The 23,880-nt window shown below is 35.8% G+C and overlaps 1 protein-coding gene across 1 annotated transcript in view; it reads left to right on the forward strand.

Moving 5' to 3' along the window:
• LOC127856445 (uncharacterized) overlaps nucleotides 1-23,880 on the forward strand; it is a 123,180-nt gene that overhangs the window by 61,272 nt on the left and 38,028 nt on the right. Inside the window, exon 9 of the mRNA XM_052392652.1 lies at nucleotides 1,437-1,580. Within this exon, the coding sequence (XP_052248612.1) occupies nucleotides 1,437-1,580 (144 nt within the window). The remainder of the gene's footprint in view (nucleotides 1-1,436; nucleotides 1,581-23,880) is intronic.

A 23,880-nucleotide genomic window follows, 5' to 3' on the forward strand; every position in this document is an offset into this window, starting at 1 on the left:
TAGGTACATTGATCATGACTCGCAGATGACCCCTATTGATTTTGAGGTCACTAGGTCAAAGGTCAAGGTCATGGTGACCCGAAATAGTAAATGGTTTCCGGATGATAACTCAAGAACGCTTATGCCTAGGATCATGAAACTTCATAGGCACATTGATCATGACTCGCATATGACCCCTATCAATTTTGAGGTTACTAGGTCAAAGGCCAAGTTCACGATGACCCGAAATAGTAAAATGGTTTCCGGATGATAACTGAAGAACGCTTATTCCTAGGATCATGAAACTTGATAGGTAGATTGATCATGACTTGCAGATGACCCCTATTGATTTTCAGGTCACTAGGTCAAAGGTCAAGGTCACGGTGACCCGAAATAGTAAAATGGTTTCCGGATGATAACTCAAGAACGCTTATGGCTAGGATCATGAAACTTCATATGTACATTGATCATGACTGGCAGATGACCCCAATTGATTTTCAGGTCACTATATCAAAGGTCAATGTCACAGTGACAAAAACATATTCACACAATGGCTGTCACTACAACGGAGAGCCCATATGGGGGGCATGCATGTTTTACAAACAGCCCTTGTTACTCAATTGTTACTACAAGGGGAACAATTGCGCTGACAATTGCAAATATTGTCAAAACAACATTGATGGCAATTAGCGAGCGGGGACCCACAAGTGTGCCGCTTTATCGCTCTTATCGACAATTATCGGCAACATTTTCATGCGTCAGTGCACATTAGCCGCAAGTCTTGCTGTCAAAACAGATGAGCAGATTATGCTTAGTTATTACTCTGGTTATTTTAATTAAAGTTTAATTATAATGACGGCCAGTCTTACCCAAACATTTAAAATCCACGAAATTACGTGTCACCGAATTAGTTGTTTTTTATTAAACCACGAAAGTTCCTACCGACGAATTTCTATACATTTACAGTATATTGTTAATGAAATATAAAAAGTTGAAATTATACAGCATTTGTATCATGAACCAATTCAATTCATTGCAAAACTTCGGTTGTTTTTAAAAGGATTTGTGAAAAGTTGTGAAAAAAGTAGACTTTTCATCAAGAGGTGAAAGGTTAATATTAAGACTGAGAAAATCTTTTGCTATTTTGTTTAATAATTTTTTTTCAGATGATACATGAATTTGTGCAGGGCTCTAGGAAAACAGGGCTTACTTCCTGTGCATGAAGTGTTGTCCCATATTTACCTGTGCAGACCGCACAGGCTAATAAAAAATGCCACTTTCTGCCTAGAGAGGATATAAGTTATGACGAGACTTCATTTAAACAGAAAATCGATAAAAATGGAAAGTGTTGTCCCAGATTAGCGTGTGCAGACTACACAGGTCAATCTGGGACAAGACACTTAATGCACATGCATTAAACACTGTTTTCCCAGAGCTAGACTCATTTCTGTTTTAAGCCGCTGTCCCCCCAGGAGTTGTGGCACTATGTACACAGTTGCTATGGTGATGACCTTGGCCTGACCTCCAGTGATGATGAATATGTGCCCCCACCCAGCGAAAGCAAAGACTCGTCTGCCTCGAAACACCTAAATTCTGGCAAGGTAAGTGTGTATTTGGTCGTTAAATGTGTTTTTGGGTGTACTGAGATGTGTTATTTTTTAGTGCCATGTGATTTTGTGGTGTTTTGTCTGCCTAAAACACTATGATTGGTTGTTTAAAGTGTTTTGAGGTGTGCTTTAAACCTCAAATTCAGGCATTGTATGTGGGTTGGCTGTTCAGTGTGTTTTTGTATGTGCAGTCAACCTGAGAAAACATCTCAATTCTGGCAATGTATGTGTGTGTATTGGCTTTTCATTATTTCAAGGTGTGTGTGGGGGGTAGTCTGTGTAATGGGTTTTGAAGTGTGCTGTTAATCTCAAAACACATTAACTTTGGCAAGGTACATGTTTGTGTGTGGATTGGCTGTTCATTCTGGAAAGGTGTGTGTGTCCATTGGCTGTTCATTTTGGCAAGATATGTGTGTGTGCAGTGGCTGTTCATTATGGCAAGGTATGTGTATGCATTGGCTGTTCATTCTGGAAAGATATGTGTGTGCATTGGCTGTTCATTCTGGCAATATATGAATATGCATTGGCTGTTCATTATGGCAATATATGTTTGTGCATTTGCTGGTCATTCTGGCAATGTATGTGTGTGCATTGGCTGTTCATTCTTGCAAGATATGTGTGTGCATTGGCTGTTCATTCTGGCAAGGTATGTGTGTAAATTGGCTGTTCCGTTTATTTTAGGGTGTCCTTTCAACCTCAAAACACCTCAATTATGACAAGGTATGTGTGTGTATTGGCTGTTAAATGTGTTTTAGGGTGTGCTGTCAACCTCAAAACACCTCATTCTGGCAAGAAATGTGTGTGTATTGGCTGTTAAATGTGTTTTAGGGTGTGCTGTCAACCTCTAAACACCTCATTCTGGCAAGGTATGTGTGTGCATTGGTTGTTAAATCTGTTTTAGGGTGTGCTTCGATTTTTTTAGTGTGGTGCCATGGAATTTTGTGTTTGTAAATGGTAAAATGTTATTAAAATTTCAACTTCAATGACAGCTTATTTTGCTGTATTTATTATGTTTAAGTACAGTCAGACCTGATTTAACCACTTGGGTGGCCACCTGGGGCTGCAAATGTTATGGGCGGTAGTGAGGCTGAAAAAATTGCCACCTTTTCTGTTAAAATAAATTAGTGCAGTGTTTTGTTTCTTAATGATCTTCACAGTTTGCAGAATAAAATTAGCAATAAATTTATGTAACATTACATGAATCCTTAGAAAGCTTTGCAACGTGAAGACTCCAAAGATTACTGATGAAGTGATCTAAGCATTGAACTGAAAGCCATTTAAAGACAAGTTACATGGTGTACATTACCTCTGGATGTACTAAACTTTATACTGAAAAATTATCTAACAGATAGTGTCCCCATTTCTCCAACACAGTTATAGCTCTGCGCATCATCTTGACACTTCAAGTTCCTGTGGCTAGTGGACAGCAAAGCTTTAAGGCTTCTCGAAGCTCAAACTCATTAAACTTACCTGCAAACATCCAAGATACAAGAAAGACTTGTTTGACTAGCTACTCTGACCACTAAACATGAAATTGAAAGAGACATTGAAATGATGGAACTCTTCTATGTTGCTAAATGCAAAAGCCCCAAAAATAAAGTTTTGAAATTACATAATTTACCATGATATATCTATTGATTCTATTTAATGTAAATAAGAATTGAAGCAAACGACAAAACAGAATTCATTTGTGAAAGTTTATGTTAATTGAATAATTTAAAACTTGCTGTGGGCCCCTGGGGTGAAGGGGGGGGGCAGTTTGACAGGTTTGCCTAGGTTGCCAAATACTCTGGCACTGGCCCTGTGTACAGTTATGATGAATTTGGGTTAAGTACAGGAAAGTATTTTTGTATAACTTACTGTAATGTTATCATTAATTTTGATAACTACTTTATAAAACATAATGAAGTATATAGGACACAATACAAGCGTTTAATTTATGAGTATACAGTTCACAAGTAACTTAAGTAGGGTGTATGATATATACTGTTCTCAAAATGACTTTTCTCTGCAAGTTACTGATTATAGTACAGGTATTCATTATAGCATCAAATTTACTGCATGTATGTGTCTGCGATTTCTATTTAGATTGAAATTTCTGCATTATTATATTCTTGTTTTTCTTGCAGACAAAGTATCTAGATGAAATACACATGCATTTTTATGGTAAAATTAAATCGTTTTTATGTTGTTGTAACATATAAACACTCCAAAATGTGTAGCAATTAATTATTATATATTTTTATATGCAAATGGGATATTTATAACACATATGGGGAAACAGGGTTTAATACAATAAGTAAAGAATAATAGGTTAGTGTTGATTATAGATCAGGTTTATCATGCGAGGCTTAGAAAACAAAAAGCACGAGCCTTGGTGAGTGCTTTTTTCGTTTTCGTGCCTCGCATGATAAACCTGATCTATAATCAACACTAACCTATTATTCTATTAATCCCACAGTTTATTCAGTAAACTTTTTTTTTAAACAAAATTAGTTTTCATGAGTGTTTGTCGTACTTTGATAATGACTGTAGTGTAACCAAGGTCAGTGTATTACTCCGCGTTCCAAAAATAACCGCTGATCAAATAATCATTTTTAGCTTGGCTGTTTTCGGAGAAAACCCGAGGTATTGTCATAGCCAGCTCGTCGTCCGCCGTCCGCGTCGTGCTAAAACCTTAACATTTTGTTAAGGTTTTGAACATTGGCTCTAAAATCAAAGTGCTTCAACCTTCAATTTTGAAACTTCATAAGTAGCTGCACCTTGATGAGTTCTACATGCAACACCCATTTTTGGGTCACTAGGTCAAAGGTCAAGGTCACTGTGATCTCTTAAAAAAATTCTGAAAAGCTTTCATTTATTAGCTCATCTATTTTTTGAAAACAATTTATGAGCTATTGTCATCACCTTGGCGTCGGCGTCAGTGTTGGCGTCCGGTTAAGTTTTGCGTTTAGGTCCACTTTCCTCATAAAGTATCAATGCTATTGCATTCAAACTTGGTACACTTACGTATCATGAGGGGACTGGGCAGGCAAAGTTAGATAACTCTGGCGTGCATTTTGACAGAATTATGTGCCCTTTTTATACTTAGAAAATTGAAAATTTTGGTTAAGTTTTGCTCAAGGTCCACTTTATTCCTAAAGTATCAAAGCTATTGCTTTCATACTTGCAACACTTACTAACTATCCTAAGGGGACTGTGCAGGCAAAGTTATATAACTCTGACTAGTATTTTGACGGAATTATGGGCCCTTTACACTTAGAAAATTGAAAATTTTGTTAAGTTTTGTGTTTGGTCCACTTTACCCCTAAAGTATCATAGATATTGCTTTCATACTTGGATCACTCGCAAACTATCATAAGGGGACAGTAAAGGACAAGTTGCATAACTCTGGTTGTCGTTTTTACGAAATTATGGCCCTTATTGACTTAGTAACTTTAAATATATGGTTAAACTTTGTGTTTAGATCCACTTTACTTCTAAATTATCAAGACTATTGCTTTCAAACTTTAAATACTTTCATGCTATCATGAGGGTACTGTACCTGGCAAGTTGAATTTTACCTTGACCTTTGAATGACCTTGACTCTCAAGGTCAAATTATTAAATTTTGCTCAAATTGCCATAACTTCTTTATTTATGATTAGATTTGATTGATACTTTGACAAAACAACTCTTACCTGACATACCACAATAGACTCAACCCAAAACATCCACCAAGCCCCCCCCCCGAATCCCCCTCACCTCAAAAAATTGGGGTTTTTTTCTTAAAGATCATCTAATAAATGACCACCACACCCTAACACTATCCCCCCCTCCCCAAAAAAACAATATAATTTTTTAAACATGGTTAAAAAGCACAAATATTTTGTGTATTATTTAATTTTTGAAATACTGTCCAACCATCCCACCCAAGAACACGCTCCCCCCCCCCAAAAAAAAATGCATTTTTTTGCATTTTTGGAAAAAAATATAATACATGACCACACCCCCACACTATACAACCCCCTCCACTTACCCCTCCTTCCTTTGTGATTGAAATTGAGATAGGTCCCTTTACCTTTAAAAAGAAAAATAGATGAGCGGTCTGCACCCGCAAGGCGGTGCTCTTGTTTTAAACTGCACCCGCAGCTGAGCGTGGTACCTGTTATGCGGTGCTCTTGTTTAAAATCAGAATATCGTTCTGTGACAAAGAGTGGTGCGTTATTAATTACAATTTTATTCATACTGAATTGCAAATCTAAAAGTTTTATAACATCAATATAACATTTAGTTGTTATATACAAGGAACTACATTTGTATACAATGTAGCCTAACAACGTAGCATGTGCCATTGATTATAGCAGAAATTTAATAAACGGGGCTTTAATCAACCGAATTCACTGTAAAAGTGGGATGAAGTGGATTTTCTTGAAAGGGACTTCCTTTCAGTATAACAGTATTGAAATGGGTGGGGTGACAAGACAAGTTATATCACTATCTTGTTGTATTACCAATCCATGTCAATATCTGCAGTCTTTCAGTATATCAACCTTTGTTCTTGAACTTGAATTATGAGTGCACAAATGCTGTTAATAATGTGGTTCTCTTCTGTAAATTGTTTGAGCCATGCCATTAATTGAGTTAATGTGTAAATGAACATATACTCTACAGCGGTAAATGCAAGTTGTTATATGCAGTAAACAGTGGTAATAAATAAGTAAAACATTTGAAATTGAAAATAGTTGATATTGTTTCTCCACACAATCGAGTGTCATTCCCTATTCATCATAAAAGGGAAGAAACTGCTTAAGCATGCAAGTTTGTTTGATCTTTGCCTCCCTTGGGTTATAATGTTGAACCTTCAGGAAATATTTCATTACATGAATTATGAAATATTGTATTTGAAAATGTACTAAAAATGAAAAAGTGAAATTTCCTTGATCGTTATTGTATTCAAAATCTGCTTAATAACACAAGAGGGTGCAAGAAAAACAGCAACAAAACAACGTACTGTTCAAATCATGTCTTTAAGTCATCTCATTGTTATTTTTGAGAAGCAAAAACAATTACTTTTCTACTGGGCCCAGTATCATAAATATTCTTTAATTGTTTGCTCAACTCAGAAGATGAGGTTTGAGTTTCCACTCGGTTGAGTATTGAGGAGGTGGGTCAGCTTATGAAAATCTAAACTCTCAGCTATAAGAATATGCACATATTCCCCCTCAAACTCAGGGTTGAGTTGGGCTGAAAACTTACACACACAAAGCCTTGTAAACAGCAAATCAAGCCTGATTGTCAAACTCATCTCAACTATTGAGAAAAAGTACGCTTGTGATACAAGTCCCTTGACAGTATACATTGTAAGGTACACGTCAATTGATTAAAACTGCACCTAGTACAGGAAATAAAACATAAATTAAAAGTTTCTTTAATATATATATATATATATATATATACATGTATATATATATAATGCATGAAGATCAATGCTAGGGTAATATTGGCCAACTATAATACAGTGTACTACGCACATAATTCCCTCTTGTGTCTCGTCAAAGGGACAAGATAGTACTGGCAATATCTTGTTTGATCAGTGAACTGACTACTGATGTGTGTCAGTGTTACACATATTGGGCATGTGCATTGTTTTATAGTATTTAGACTATTCACTTTAGGGCTGTGTTTGATGTACAAATTATACATGAATGTTATCATGTGAAAGTCTTTATCTATCACTCGTTATGGAATTGAGTGAACATTATTTAGTAAGTCTTACATGTGTTAAATACATTGGTATACTTACAAATGAATGTTGATGTACATGCATCCAGATTAAAAAGGAGCATTTTGAGGTTATAGATCTTTTAAGTTTGAAAAATGCAGTTTAGTTTACATGGAAGTATAGAACTGAGTATATTGTTATAGTTTTCTACAGCCAAATGCCTTCAATATTGTGCTCTTGCATAGCTCTTCTACATAAACCTGTAACTTGTGAACTCTAATAGCTTTAAGTGCACTCTTTAATTATGTATTATGTCTGTAGTCGGTTGTGTCTGTACACAGATTTCTCGAGTTTAGTTATACTATGACAGTACATTTTTGGGGATACCCCTTGGTCTGTTTTACTGGAGTATGAAAATTAATATTTACATAGTAACTGTATTTTAATTTATTATCATGTTGTTTGGTATCAAAACATATTGTTTTATGTTATTAGATGTACATTGTACTGTATACACATTTGGGTTGGCACCATATACTGATATATAGATCTTGCTGTTGTTTTTTCGCTCATCTGAGCATGCAGTGTTAATGTTGAGCTGTTGCTTTAAAGGGCTGTTCGCATAGTGTTTCTTTTGGCGACAGTTGACAATAATTAGCTTCAAACAACATCTACTTATAAACAGCTGGGAATATTTTCACAAAAGTTAGCTGAAATTATCATCGGGTGTCACTCTTTCAAAGTTGTTGGAATTGTTATGGTGTACAGCATAAATTATTATGCCCCCCTTCGAAGAAGAGGGGGTATATTGCTTTGCTCATGTCGGTCGGTCGGTCGGTCGGTAGGTCGGTCGGTCCGTCCACCAGGTGGTTTCCGGATGATAACTCAAGAACGCTTGGGGCTAGGATCATGAGACTTCATAGGTACATTGATCATGACTCGCAGATGACCCCTATTGATTTTGAGGTCACTAGGTCAAGGTCACAGGTGAAGGTCACAGTTACTGGAAATAGGCATTATAAGATTTAGCATGGTTCAAACAAGGGAAACAACTACGGTTTATGCATGTTCTTTTTATTACAGATTTGCCTCCCTTTAAATCATTCAAAATCTCTTTTTACAGCAGAAATTCCAAATCTGACCTGTAAATGAGCCCCATATTTACTGCCAGTGCTAGGTTACCTTTTCCCATTTGATCATTCTTAAGTATTGGTATTGTAATGCTGCTACTGCTGCTGCTGCTGCTACTGCTACTGCTACTGCTACTACTACTACTACTACTACTACTACTACTACTACTACTACTACTACTACTCCTCCTCCTCCTCCTCCTCTTCCTCCTTCTCCTCCTCCTCCTCCTCCACCACCACCACCACCATCACAACCACCACCACCACCACCACCACAAAAAACGTATTCACACAATGGCTGCTACTACAACTTATAGCCCATATAGGGGGGCATGCATGTTTTACAAACAGCCCTTGTTACATTGGGTAGTGCTCTGTGAAGAGGGGTTTTAATGCATGTGCTAAAAGTTGAGTCCCAGATAAGCCTGTGCAGTCTGCATAGGCTGAACAGGGATGAAGCTTTTCGCTTAAACTGGATTTTCGTCAAGAACAGTCTTCATTTAAACAAAAAAAATCAATAAAAGCGGAAAGTGTCATCTCTGGTTAGCCTGTGCAAACTGCACAGGCTTATCTGGGGCGACACTTGATGCACATGCATTAAACCCCCTTTTCACAGAGCACGGCCCATATTAAATACTGTAGTTAAGTGATCAACCTTCGAAATTTGAAAAGTATGTCACTTACTGTTAAGTGTTGTTGCGAATTTTTAACAAGAGAACATTTCCAATGGTTTTGGTTTCGGTGTGGGCACTTTTGACTCAAAAGGGCTTTAATTAGAATTTCAAATTGAAGTGAATTACACTTATAACATGTGTTTCTGAAGTGATTTAGTAGCAGTGGATATTTATGCCCCCCTTCGAAGAAGAGGGGGTATATTGCTTTGCTCATGTCGGTCTGTCTGTTGGTCGGTCTGTCGGTCTGTCGGTCCGTCCACCAGGTGGTTGTCAGATGATAACTCAATAACGCTTGGGCTTAGGTATATGAAACTTCATAGGTACATTGATCATGACTCGCAGATGACCCCTATTGATTTTGAGGTCACTAGGTCAAAGGTCAAGGTCACGGTGACCCGAAATAGTAAAATGGTTTTTGAATGATAACTCAAGAACGCATACGCCTAGGATCATGAAACTTCATGGGTAGATTGATCATGACTCGCAGATGACCCCTATTGATTTTGAGGTCACAAGGTCAACGGTCAAGGTCACGGTGACCCGAAATAGTAAAATGTTTTCCGGATGATAACTCAAGAACGCATACGCCTAGGATCATGAAACTTCATGGGTAGATTGATTATGACTCGCAGATGACCCCTATTGATTTTGAGGTCACTAGGTCAAAGGTCAAGGTCACGGTGACCCGAAATAGTAAAATTGTTTTCGGATGATAACTGAAGAACGCATACGCCTAGGATCATGAAACTTCATAGGTAGATTGATCATGACTTGCAGATGACCCCTAATGATTTTGAGGTCACAAGGTCAAAGGTAAAGGTCATGGTGACCCGAAATAGTAAAATGATTTTCGAATGATAACTCAAGAACGCTTTTGCCTAGGATCATGACACTTCATAGGTACATTGATCGTGACTCGCAGATGACTCCTATTGATTTTCAGGTCACTTGGTCAAAGGTCAAGGTCACAGTGACAAAAAACGTATTCACACAATGGCTGCCACTACAACGGACAGCCCATATGGGGGGCATGCATGTTTTACAAACAGCCCTTGTTCTGAAATAATTTCAATATCTGATATTTTTTATTAGCTCATCTATTTTTTGAAAAAAAATTATGAGCTATTGTCATCACCTTGGCGTCGGCGTCCGGTTAAGTTTTGCGTTTAGGTCCACTTTTCTCAGAAAGTATCAATGCTATTGCATTCAAACTTGGTACACTTACTTACTATCATGAGGGGACTGGGCAGGCAAAGTTAGATAACTCTGGCGTGCATTTTGACTGAATTATGTGCCCCTTTTATACATAGAAAATTGAAAATTTTGGTTAAGTTTTGTGTTAAGGTCCATTTTATTCCTTAAGTATCAAAGCTATTTGTCATATAATGGGTTTTCTTTATGAACGAAATATTGACAAGTATATTAGTGGCGAGTATGCATGACGGTCAAAAGATTAAATATTTGGATCTGGTGTATGTTTAACAACAAAGGGGTTACGATGCTGTTGACACAAGCCTCAGGCTGTATTTTCACTATTGCTATCACAATGCTGATTAGCGTGTGCATACTTGAATAGTGAACTCTCCAGTCCTAGGTTGTAATTCAGCCAATCAGAAATAAACACGCATAGAACACTGACCAATGGGATTCATAACTGAGTTTCACGGGGCAGATGTTAGAGGGAAATAGTCGGTTAGCGTTTAGACTTGGAGGCGTACGGATCGAGAAAGATACGATCATGTAGCTATCAGACTGTATTTATATAACCGAAAATATTAAGTATGTTAGACTTTAAATTGGACTAGAAACTGATAAATGGTGTTGTTGAATATTTTATCCTACATTATGCAGTGAAATTAACATAAATAGAGAGGGACCGACTTGTCCCATGCGTGACGCGAGAAAATGGTAGTTAATGCAAATCTCGTCATATTCGATAGGCTACACGCCGGTAATTTAAGAGTAATGAACATTGTTAGTAACTATGTGTCGTCCTTGAACTATGAACGATTACGGGACACAGGACGTTAAATGGTGCTCGTGAACCAAAGATTCGAACAAAGAAATACTTCCACTTACGATAATGAAGCCATGAAAAACAACGCGAAGAAACTCCGTTTCGGCAACTTCTGTAACCAGTAGCAACGACCGTGAGCCGGGAACAACGACATCAGACCGCACATATTCTGCAACTTCCGGTGAGTGACTGTTTTATTTCCTAACGCTTGTATCAAAATGGCAAATCAAATAATCCCTGAATTATTTCAAAATTTGAATGAACAAATTAAAGATGTTAAAACGGCCGTAAGCACTCAGACTATTTCACAGGTTGTAAAATCATTTGTTGGAAATTCAAAAGAATTTAAAAATTGAATTAAAAATGTAGAAAAATATGGAACGCTTACCAATTTAGATGAGAATAAATTTAAATGTGTTGCTTACCAATCTAGTAAAGGGCTTGTTAGTGATTACATACAACGCTTTTTGACTGATGATCCGACAGGGACATGGACAGATTTAAAGGAACAGCTTAAATTAAGATTTGCGGAAATTCAAGACCCACAATACGCTTTCTCATTATAAAAAACGACTCAACAAAAGACCGACGAAAATGTTCAAATATACGCTGAGCGACTTTTATCTCTTGCGACTGATGCATACGAAAATATTGAAGGTAATTTAGACTATATAGAAAAACAATTAGTAGAAATTTTTATCGACGGATTATCGCAAGATTATTTGAGACTTAAATTAATGCGCGAAAATCATACAATCCTATCAAATGCTTTAAAAAGCGCGATACAAGAGCAAAGTGTCAGAGCTAGATTTGAGTTGCGATCACAAGTAAATAGACTTAATAACATTACGACCGATAATAATCAGACAGATATCGATTATATTAGGTCATCTATTGTTTGCACATATTGCAAGAAACACGGTCATTCTATTGAAATCTGTCGCCGTAGGCAACGCGAGATAAGTGCATATACGGTAGGGCGGAACGGTCATACGATAGATCAAAACGGTAACAGGCGCAAGAACGAATATGACATAAATTGGAAAGATAAAATTGATTGTTGGAATTGTGGTAAATTAGGACACTTTAGTAGAGAATGTACTCAAAGAAAAACGTACATTAATCGAAAAAACTAGGAAATTCTTACCAAAAAAGGGTCTATGGTAAGAATGAAAAAGTCGAGACATATAATATCGCTTTGTGTGGTAGTCCAAATTCTTGTGTTATTTCAACAGGTGGTTATCAATTTAGGAGCTTAATAGATAGTGGAGCTGAAGTTTCCTTGATAAACAAACGTACTTATGATATGTTAAAACAAAAACCCGCACTGATAATTAAAAAAGTAAATCTAAAGTCGGTAAACGGAAATTCATTATATGTCCACGGATGTGTAAAATTGAGATTTAAAATAGGGAGCATATATAAAGAGCACATGTTTTTTGTAGTAAGTAACGTTAATAGAAATGTTATTTTAGGAAGAGACTTTTTACAAGATAATGGTGTCCGTTTGTACTTTGATTTAGGATGTTTGAGGATTTATAACTGTTATGTACCTCTAGAAGAAGATGTACACCTTTCAACGATAGCGAGATTAACTAGACATACTGTGTTAAAACCACAAATTGCATACAGACTCTTTGCTCAAGCTAAAAGAAACTGCATACGTTCAAATACAAATTATGAATTTAATGGAATAAGCAAATCTTTTTTTGATAATGAACCTGGTTTAACAATTGTTAAATCAGTAGTCAAGACAACGCGTGATAGACAATTTCCCATTTTAATTGTAAACAATACGCACAAAACAATAAGGCTTAGACGACACTGTGCCATAGGGCGAATAAAATCGGTAAATGATAATGAAATATGCTCAGTACAAGAAGTTATCAAAAATAATCAGCCGAAATCAGGCTTATCTAAAGATGAAATCTTACCAGATTTACGTGTAGATGAAGATCAAAAAGGAAATATTCTACCGGTACTCTTAAAACACAGATCTCTCTTCGCAAGAAATAATAAACCGTATCGAACACCATTAAACAATAAGGTATTCATAGATAAAGCTATCGACGAAATGCTAGCCGCAAACATAATAAGTCCATCAAGAAGTCCGTGGAGCTTCCCTATTGTTTTAGTAGATAAAAAGAAAAAAACACATGACTCAAACAAAGAAAATAAAGACGAGAAAAGGTTTTGCGTTGATTTTAGACAATTAAACAAAATTACAAAACCAATTGCCTATCCATTACCATTAATAGATGATATATTGGCGTTATTAGGTAAAAGTAAATATTTCACCAGTTTAGATTTAATATCGGGGTATTGGCAAATACCAATAAAAGAAGAGGACAGAGAAAAAACGGCTTTTGCTTCGGGATTCAGGGGTCTATTTCAATTTAACGTTATGCCCTTCGGTGCCTCCGCTGCCGGTGCTATATTTCAGGAATTGGCTAATAAAGTACTCAGGTTGTGAAGGATTCGCCGTCGCATTTTAGATGATATTCTAATATTCTCACCTGACTTGCTATCTCACTTGCGGAGCACGTAAATGCAGTACTACAGAGTCTCAGTAAACATAACCTTAAGCTTAAGCTATCAAAATGTCAATTCTTACAAAAAGAGACTAGATATCTAGGCTTCATCATAGATCAAAACGGTATAAGGCCGGATCCGTTAAAAGTAGAAGCGATCCGACAATTCCCTGGGCCAAAGTGCGTGCGCGATGTACGATCTATCTTAGGTGCAGCGGGATTTTAAAGGAGATTTTGTCCATCATATTCAGAAGTAGTCGAGCCTCGCATTAATCTCACGAGAAAGAATGTCACATTTAAATGGTCAAAACAGTGTAAAGATAGTTTCATACAATTAAAAGATTCATTTACGCAAATCCCTTATCTTTCATACCCTGATCCGAAAAAAGGTTATATACTGTATACTGATGCATCTGATAAATGCGTCGGAGCCTGTTTGACTCAAAAATGCAACAATAACGAGACCGGGGATTATGTGGGCGAAAAGCCGATATTTTTCATATCGCACAGATTAAGCCCCACGCAATGCAAATATAGTACTATTGAAAAAGAATGTTACAGCATATTTTACAGTCTAAGTAAATTACACCATTATTTACACAATGCTGACTTTGTTATCAGGAGTGATCACAAGCCGCTTAAGTATTTATTGGAAAGTCCGATGCAAAACAAGAAAATACAATTATGGCCTTAAGTATAGCGGGTTACAACTGCAAAATTGAATATATACCGGGAAAAAAGAATATTATTGCCGACTTTCTAAGCCGACCTCCAAAAACGAAAATAAAGAATCATCAATGCGATCAAACAGAACTAGAATTAGATATTAACGATAAACATTTTACGATTAATTCGCAAATAAATAAACAAGAACAAACACGCGAAATTAATGTAATCGACTCCACAAACATTGACCACAAGCAAATAATTGATAATATAACCCCGCAGCCACTCCCAGGCGACGACACAGCGTCGAATGATAACATATCAGGGCTTAATATGCAAATAGAACAAGAAAAAGACCCTCATATATCTGAAATTAAAGCGAGATTAAGATTAGGGAAACAGAACAAGAATGAAGATGATAAATATATTACGGTCGATGCAATATTGTACTACATATCAAACGTTGATGAGGAACCTACTCTCAGGCTTTTTGTACCTAAACACCTGACTGATTCAGTTGTAAAGCAATATCATGATGAAAACGGGCATCCTGGGTCTCAAAGGCTTTTTCAGACACTAAAAGAGAAATATTACTGGCCTAAAATGTTCAAAGAATTAAATGATTATGTATCAAAGTGCATTATATTTCAAAGTAGAAATTTAAAAGCAATTAAAGCTCCCATATCGTCGGATACCTCAATACCGCCGTTTCCGTTTTCAGTTGTTTCCATAGATATATGCGGGCCATATTCGAAAACTCTTTCCGGAAATAGATATATAATATGTTTTGTAGATCAATACTCAGGATACATAGAAGGATTTCCATCGCCAGATAAATCTTCTGATAGCGTAATACACCTGTAAATGAACGAGATTTATTGTCGTCATAGTTGTCCTATAAGAATTATAACTGATAACGGAAAAGAATTCACTAGCACAGCTTTCACTGAAACATTAAAATCAATGAACATTGACCACGTAAAGACGACAATATATCATCCCGCAGCTAATGACATGAACGAACGTTCACATGGTACTATGAACAATATACTATCAAAACGGGTTCAAGAAAATGTACAACAATGGGACGTACATTTAAACATGTCTTTAGCAGCAATGGGATTTAGTACATCCGAGACTTCGAAGCACACACCGTTCTTCTTACTTTTTAATAGAGACCCTATTCTTCCAATAGACAACTTGTTAAAGCCTTGACGTAAATATCACGGTGAAGATTATCATAAAATAATATTAGAAGAACAACACAAATCATTTAAAAAGGTATGTGCCCAAATTCAAAAATCGAAACGTAGACAAGCTGATTATGCGAATAAAAATACGAAAGATATTAAATTCGAAATCAATGACCCCGTTTATTTGAAAAACTTTCAACGTACAAATAAATTAGACAGTAAATGGAGTCCATATTATCGTATAATCGAACAAAAGTCGCCGTTAACATACGTAATAAAGAATCAGTTAGACAACTCAACTATTAAAGTTCACGCTGATCAAATAAGGCACGCAAATATCGATGAATGGCCAGCGATAGATAAACCACTAGCGCGCCCGATTAGAAAAGCGAATTTAGCCTTTGCATACGACACATTATCTTCTGATAACGATTCAAATACGTCAGTACATGGGTTACCTGCTATTACTCAACAGACCCGGCAGATTAGAGATAATACGGATGAGGAAGATAATGTTCCGCTTGCTGAATTGCAAAAACATTTGAGAAACAAACAATTCGCGGATATACAGTCAAGCTCCAGTGAATCGGATACGATGCATTACGATAACAGTCATTCACTAAACCCACCTGTACATAGGTTTGAAAATGATTCTTCGGATGATCAGATGCAAATTGACACGGTAGCGTTAAAAAAACGAAAATTGACCAAAAAGACTTCACGTTCAAATAACGCCATGAAGAAAGCAATTTTCACGTGCCTTTAGACAATGGCTGAACACATGTGAATGAACTACAAAATAAAGCGAGATAGATGTCGAGACTTAAAGACCCCAAAATTTTATAGAGAAATATGTTGTGAATCTATATGTATTAAATATGTAAAAAGAGGATTATAGAGGACAGTATCGTCCGATTTTGATGATGTATCGTCATTAGCATTGATTTCCGGGTTTAGAATAAATTGAAAATGTCATACTTTAGTATACGGGTGAAATTTAAGATTTATTTCAAGTATGAACACGAATACATTTACACCCAGGGTGGGATAAATAAATTGAAAAGTTCAATACCATACGTTAAGATTAGGAAATTGAAGGATTATATAACTGACAGACATTTGATTAACGGAACAGGTCAACCTATTGACATATAGGATTGTTATTACCACATTTATCGTCGTAACGGTACATATGAAAGCGGTCAACAGAAAATCTTATTTGTACAGGCCATATAAAGTTTTATGTCACACCGAATAATGAAGTTTGAATAATTTATTATGCCAATATGGTTTCATTTCCCCAATGTAATTCAATTATCGGGAACATCTGTTGATATGGTCTTAGCTCTATATAAACAATTAAGCTCGTAGGTCAACGTTACTTCAAACTAACGAAATTTAAATAATTGATTATATAAGTGTGATTCCAATTTCCCAAGATCATCGCAGTGTTAAGTTTCATATTAACAATGAGGTTTGTCCATACATAACATCTGGTTATATGATCAAGTATGCTTAATGAAATGAGGTTTCCTGTTCCCAAAGTGATAATTGTGTATATATCTCAATCGGGTACAAACATGACAAAAAGACCACACCTTTCGCAAAGGACGGTAAATACCCATATCGTATATCGACCTAATCCTATTGAACGACGCTTTTGTAGACCATCTTATGATAAAGCACTTGACAACGACATTAACTTACACTAGCTTATGCCCTACAGCGCTCAAGTAAACACCATTTTAGGCATAAATAACATTTTAATACAGTTTGTAAATAACCTTAAAAGCAGCGCACTGTATCTTTTATTAGTATAATATAAAAGATACAACTATATTGCTATGATTCATAAAAATTTTGATACTGATCAAATATATAGTTCGGTTTCTTTGTTTCTTTATCAGAATGACTAAATTAAGACAAGGGATTTTGTTTGTAAATTTTTGTTCTCAAAGTAAATAAAACACAATAAAGCACAATGCATTTTATTGAATAGACAAATGCGTATAGTTTAAATAAAACATAATAAATTTGCGTCATGAGAATCGCGTTTCTTTAGCACATTAATTTTATTTGGGTATATCTTATCATAGGTATGATAAGTAATCTGAGTGTTAATAAAACAAATTCCATTTACTATAAATATGTGAATAGAAGGCCCGTTTATCATTTCATGTAATTAACCCTATAAGATTTGCCAATGCGATACAAGTTAAGGAGAAAAACAGCGCTCCTGACATCGTTGGCGTGGTTTGCCTGCAGCAACATGCGTTCATAACGCATTTGAGATCGTGATAAGGTCTTAACGCCCCGACAAAGAAGAAGAATATGTCATCGACATACAGATATCTTCGACGACGATGTATCCGTCGAGATAAGATGACGTAACAGACGACTTCAATTAGGATCCAACATTGTCGACATTGATCCAAATTGTGAACCAGCATCAGTACCATACAACGAGTGGACTGTTAATGGACATTTCACGCGTCGTCGAAAATGATTTGTAAAGATACGTTGATATGAATGGACTTGATGATGAAAAATCGCGCGTACTTTGTACATATATTAGGTGAAAATTTTATCGTCTATGAACTTATATATATGTGTGTACCTTAATTACGTGTACATAAACAATTATTATAATACTACAGTCATGAACGCAGTCATTCTTCAGAACTCTATATAATAAACGTTTGAAGTATTCTAAATCGTGCGACAACCGAGGACCAACAGCTTCTCCGACTGACAATCATCGTCTTCATTCGGAAGCCGCCGTCTTCAATCGATTTCATGTTACCATCTACAACCAGATGTCACATACTCTCCAACCGGACGTCTCATCTCTTCACATAGACGCCACATTCGCCTCCAGCAAAGATGTCAAAAATGGACACTATTCGTATTGGATTTTCCAAATCAGTGAAGCACTCCACTTCATTGTGATTGACATTGACTATTTAAATATTCCAACATTTTATTATTCCAGCAGAAACATTCGTTATAAATGTCATTACTAATTTGCAGATTTTCATCATATATATGTTTAAGTAACTAACGTTTTCATGTTTGCGTGTTTGATTTTTTCATCGTATGTGTTAATATGTTTTCGTTTACTTCCATACTTACATTCTTAAAGATTTTTCTGTATCCTAAAATACATAAAAATCAAATTGAGAGGATAAGTTGTGTCAAATAATGGGTTTTCTTTATGTACGAAATATTGACAAGTATATCAGTGGCGAGTATGCATGACGGTCAAAAGATTAAATATTTGGCTCTGGTGTATGTTTAACAACAAAGGGGTTACGATGCTGTTGACACAAGCCTCAGGCTGTATTTGCACTATTTATTGCTATCACAATGCTGATTAGCGTGTGCATACTTGAATAGTGAACTCTCCAGTCCTAGGTTGTAATTCAGCCAATCAGAAATAAACACGCATAGAACACTGACCAATGGGATTCATAACTGAGTTTCACGGGGCAGATGTTAGAGGGAAATAGTCGGTTAGCGTTTAGACTTGGAGGCGTACGGATCGAGAAAGATACGATCATGTAGCTATCAGACTGTATTTGTATAACCGAAAATATTAAGTATGTTAGACATTAAATTGGACTAGAAACTGAAATATGGTGTTGTTGAATATTTTATCCTACATTATGCAGAGAAATTAACATAAATAGAGAGGGACCGACTTGTCCCATGCGTGACGCGAGAAAATGGTAATTAATGCAAATCTCGTCATATTCGATAGGCTACACGCCGGTAATTTAAGAGTAATGAACATTGTTAGTAACTATGTGTCGTCCTTGAACTATGAACGATTACGGGACATATTGCTTTCATACTTGCAACACTTACTAACTATCATAAGGGGACAGTGCAGCCAAAGTTATGTAACTCTGACTTGCATTTTGACAGAATTATGTGCCCTTTTTATACTTAGAAATTTGAAAATTTGGTTAAGTTTTGTGTTTAGGTCCACTTTATTCCTACAGTATCAAAGATATTGCTTTCATACTTGGAACACTCGCAAACTATCATAAGGGTACAGTAAAAGGACAAGTTGCATAACTCTGGTTGTCATTTTTACGGAATTATGGCCCTTTTTTGACTTAGTAACTTTGAATATATGGTTAAATTTTGTGTTTCGATCCACTTTACTTCTAATGTATTAAGGCTATTGCTTACAAACTTCAAATACTTTTATGCTTTCATGAGGTTACTGTACCTGGCAAGTTGAATTTTACCTTGACCTTTGAATGACCTTGACTCTCAATGTCAAATTATTAAATTTTGCTAAAATTGCCATAACTTCTTTATTTATGATTAGATTTGATTGATACTTTAACAAAACTACTCTTACATGACATACCACAATAGACTTCACCCAAACCATCCCCCGTGCCATCCCCATCCCCTCCCCCCCCCCGAATTCCCCCCTATTTTTTTTTTTAAAGATCCTCTCACAAATGACAACCACACCCTCACACTTTACCCCCCACCCCCAAATTATTTTTTTTGAAACGGTTAAAAAACACAAATATTTATTTTTATTATTATGCCCCCCTTCGAAGAAGAGGGGGTATATTGCTTTGCTCATGTCGGTCGGTCGGTCTGTCGGTCCGTCCACCAGGTGGTTGTCAGACGATAACTCAAGAACGCTTGGGCCTAGGATCATGAAACTTCATCGGTACATTGATCATGACTCGCAGATGACCCCTATTGATTTTGAGGTCACTAGGTCAAAGGTCAAGGTCACGGTGACCTGAAATAGTAAAATGGTTTTTGAATGATAACTCAAGAACGCATACGCCTAGGATAATGAAACTTATAAAAAGCACAATATATAGAAGTAGAATTTTACATTTCTCTTATGACAAGTATACTTCCTTTCTCACATATGTTCATAAACACACACAATTACATGCACACACACATCACGCACAATTGTTCTAGAGTTTTTTCTCATAAATTTTAACGTTCAACAACTGTTCCTTATTAATTCTAGAACACTTTCAGTATGATAACAGAAGTTCAGTTCTAGTTGATGTGTTCCAGTACAATTCTAGAAAAGTTCCGAAGGTTAACTTCAAATATTTAAGTCAACCATTATTCAAGTACTGAGAATAGTTAATAATAATATATAACAAATTAACAACTGTTGTAAATGTGTTATTTATTATACTATGCTCAATACTGTTGAACACGGACTTCAATTATCCAAGTTTCAAATTCCTAAATTTAAAAAAAAAAAACACAAATAAATTAAGACAAAAACAAACACAAAATACAATTCACAAAATAAATAACTTTTTTTCACAAGAAGTAACCAAATTAAAACATGTCACCAGCCACAGACTGCCAGGCTTAACACCGAGGCTAGTTTAAAAAAATGTTTGTCCAAGTCTTCCACTGCCATTTTCCTTTTCTTCTGAGAATATTGAACACCAGTCACTGCCTCTGGGTCCTTTTTGGTATGAGGTACATTGTATACTGCTCACATGTGCTCTACAGAATAAAAAATCAAAAAAATGTCTAAAGTAAAGAGTTATTTACATTCAAACTATAACAATAGATTGCCAAGCAATATGGTCCCCTACCTGTTAAACTTCACTATTTTAAGTTTGTTAAATATATTTGTTGCAATAGCAACCAGAATTATAAACAAAATGAAATGACGTGCAAAATGTCTTTATTGTCATCTGTTTATGTTTCAAGTATCATGAAAAATTACTTAGAACTTTTAAAGTTATCCCAGGATCCAGAAAAGTGTAATTGACTTAGACCAATATATTGAATTCCAAAAAGACAAAATACTTTCAGGTGGTTAACATTAAATAACTTATCTAGCCCAGGGCATGACAATATTTACCATGAATTTGTGGCCCTGTAAGTCCTCTAGGTAAATGCGCCTAAAGAGCCGTTTTGCTGTTGGATTATTTCCTTGCCAAACTCTGCAGTATCTTCCATCAACTGGTCAATGGTTATTAAAGCACATAATGAAAATGTATAGGGAACGTAATTCATGTATTATTTTAAATATTAAGTAGTTAAATTGTCTTTAGAAAGAGAACTCAAAACGAAGTGAATACATCGCAAAGCACTAAGCATAACTTAATTTGTTGGTATGATTAGTACAAATTTATTATTGCTATAATTAGAATGATGTGTAATTCTATTGGTATGAAAATGCACACTCAGATACCTAATAACCAATTCCATTGGTTTAATTTTTTATTTACAAGCAAATACGTTGAATTGATATCCCCGCCAATATATGCTTCTGGACAGTATTATATTTGATACTCAAACAAGCATTTTTTAAAGATACAAAGGGCCATAACCCCGTTTTTAACAGATGGTGTACAATGCCATTTGGCGTGCATCATCCTCTTATCAATATATATACTCGAACCAGGTTTCAATGAAATCCGCCAAAGCACTTCCAGGATATGGCCTTGGACACACAAAAAATCATTTTTTCAAGATACAAAGGGCCATAACTCTGTTATTAACTAATGGTGTACAATGCTATTTGGCATGCATCATCCCCTTATCCATATACATACGCATACCAAGTTTCAGTGAAATCTGCCAAAGCACTTCCAAGATATGGCTACGGACGGATGGAAAGACGAACAGACGGAAGGATGGAAGGACGGACGGACAACGCCAAAACAATATCCCTCCGCCTATGGCGGGGGATAATAATAAACATTAACACCATTAATGAGCATTGAGTGTTCAACATGCACAGTACAAAACTCCCTTAGCCTCAGTTCCATAACCTTGCATGATTCAATTTCGATACTACATTCAACGTTATTAATTTCTCCACATAGGTCTTATAACTTCCTTTTTCAACCTGCAAACTCCACTTAGTGAAAATTTGGGTGACAGCTGCTTTTAAACTAATATTTGCCATACTAAAACCTCAAATATCACATAAAAAGGTCTACAATAATTTCATAAGAAGATTAAATTTAAAGGAATATTTAGAAATAATAAAAATCACAAACCTTCAGTTGTTGTTCTATTCCTAGACAGACTGCTCAAACACTGTATGCATCACTCTTTAACAATATTTCATGTCACTTTCAAATGATATAAATACATAAGTATTTTACGAAAGTGTTTTTTATGGAAAAACTAATGAACTCTTCTGTTTGTTAAATTTCTTTAACATTATTTTAACAAGTTAAACCAGTACATTGTCCACCATGTTTCACGTTTCAATCTAACAGGTAAACTTTCTGTATTTGAATTCAGCCAATTAGAAAAGGCTGTTATATCTTATAACCAATAGATTTGCAGCAAACATACCCAACATCTGATGCACAGCACATGCTGGGCTTATCAGATAGATTGTTATTTGACAAACAGGACTGGCTGAGTTTGATATTGAGAAATAACAGTGTGTATACCGCTTGGACAGGGTTAAGGAATTTTAACTTGTAGAAATTGCTTTGAAAGTAACTACTACTCCTACTTCTGCAGAACTACTACTTTAATTACTACAGCATCAGCAACACCACCACCAACAACAACAGCAACAATAACAGCAGCAACAATAACAGCAGCAACAACAACAGCAGCAAGAGCAGCAGCAACAACTGCTACTACTGCAACAACTGCTACTACTGCTACTTCTATTGCTACAGCAACTGTTAATGCTACTACTTCTACTACTACTACTACCGACACCACCTCTACTGATATAAAAAAACACAACTGCTACTGCTACTACATCAATTACTACAACAACAACAACAACTACTACTACTAATACAGCTACTACATCTACAACTACTACTACTACTGCTACTGCTGCTGTCGCTACTATGAAGTCTATTTGGCTAGTTGTAATTGTAATGTGTTCTATATGTGTTCTTATTCCCCATTAGAACTTTTGTAGAACTTACTGGTTCTTAAAGCATTCTAGATGTGTTCTAGAACTACATTTGAAAACATTTTTAGAAATTTCTTGACCATATTTTGTCCTTGAAATGTTCTAAAAAGGTTCTTGAAATTATTGGAACAGTTTCAGTCCTAAGCCATTTTCCACAAATGTTCTGGATTTATTCTAAAAAAAACTGTTTTGGAACAATTCCAGAACATACGTTTTAGAACACATATATGGAACAGTTCCAGAACTGTTCCAATTAATAGAACAAATTTATAATTATCTTTATTGCATTTTCTTTTAAATACAAAATACATGATGCAAATAAATGCATACATGCATTAAACTACAAATACATTTCAGACAAGCAGCGAAAATTTTCTAAGTTATTTTCCATTGATTTCCATCCAAGAAAATGTATAAGTTATTTCCAATAACGATTTCCGTTGAAAAAAATGGCAAAAAAGT

This window comes from Dreissena polymorpha, chromosome 13, assembly GCF_020536995.1.
Source record: "Dreissena polymorpha isolate Duluth1 chromosome 13, UMN_Dpol_1.0, whole genome shotgun sequence".
Taxonomy (NCBI): domain Eukaryota; kingdom Metazoa; phylum Mollusca; class Bivalvia; order Myida; family Dreissenidae; genus Dreissena; species Dreissena polymorpha.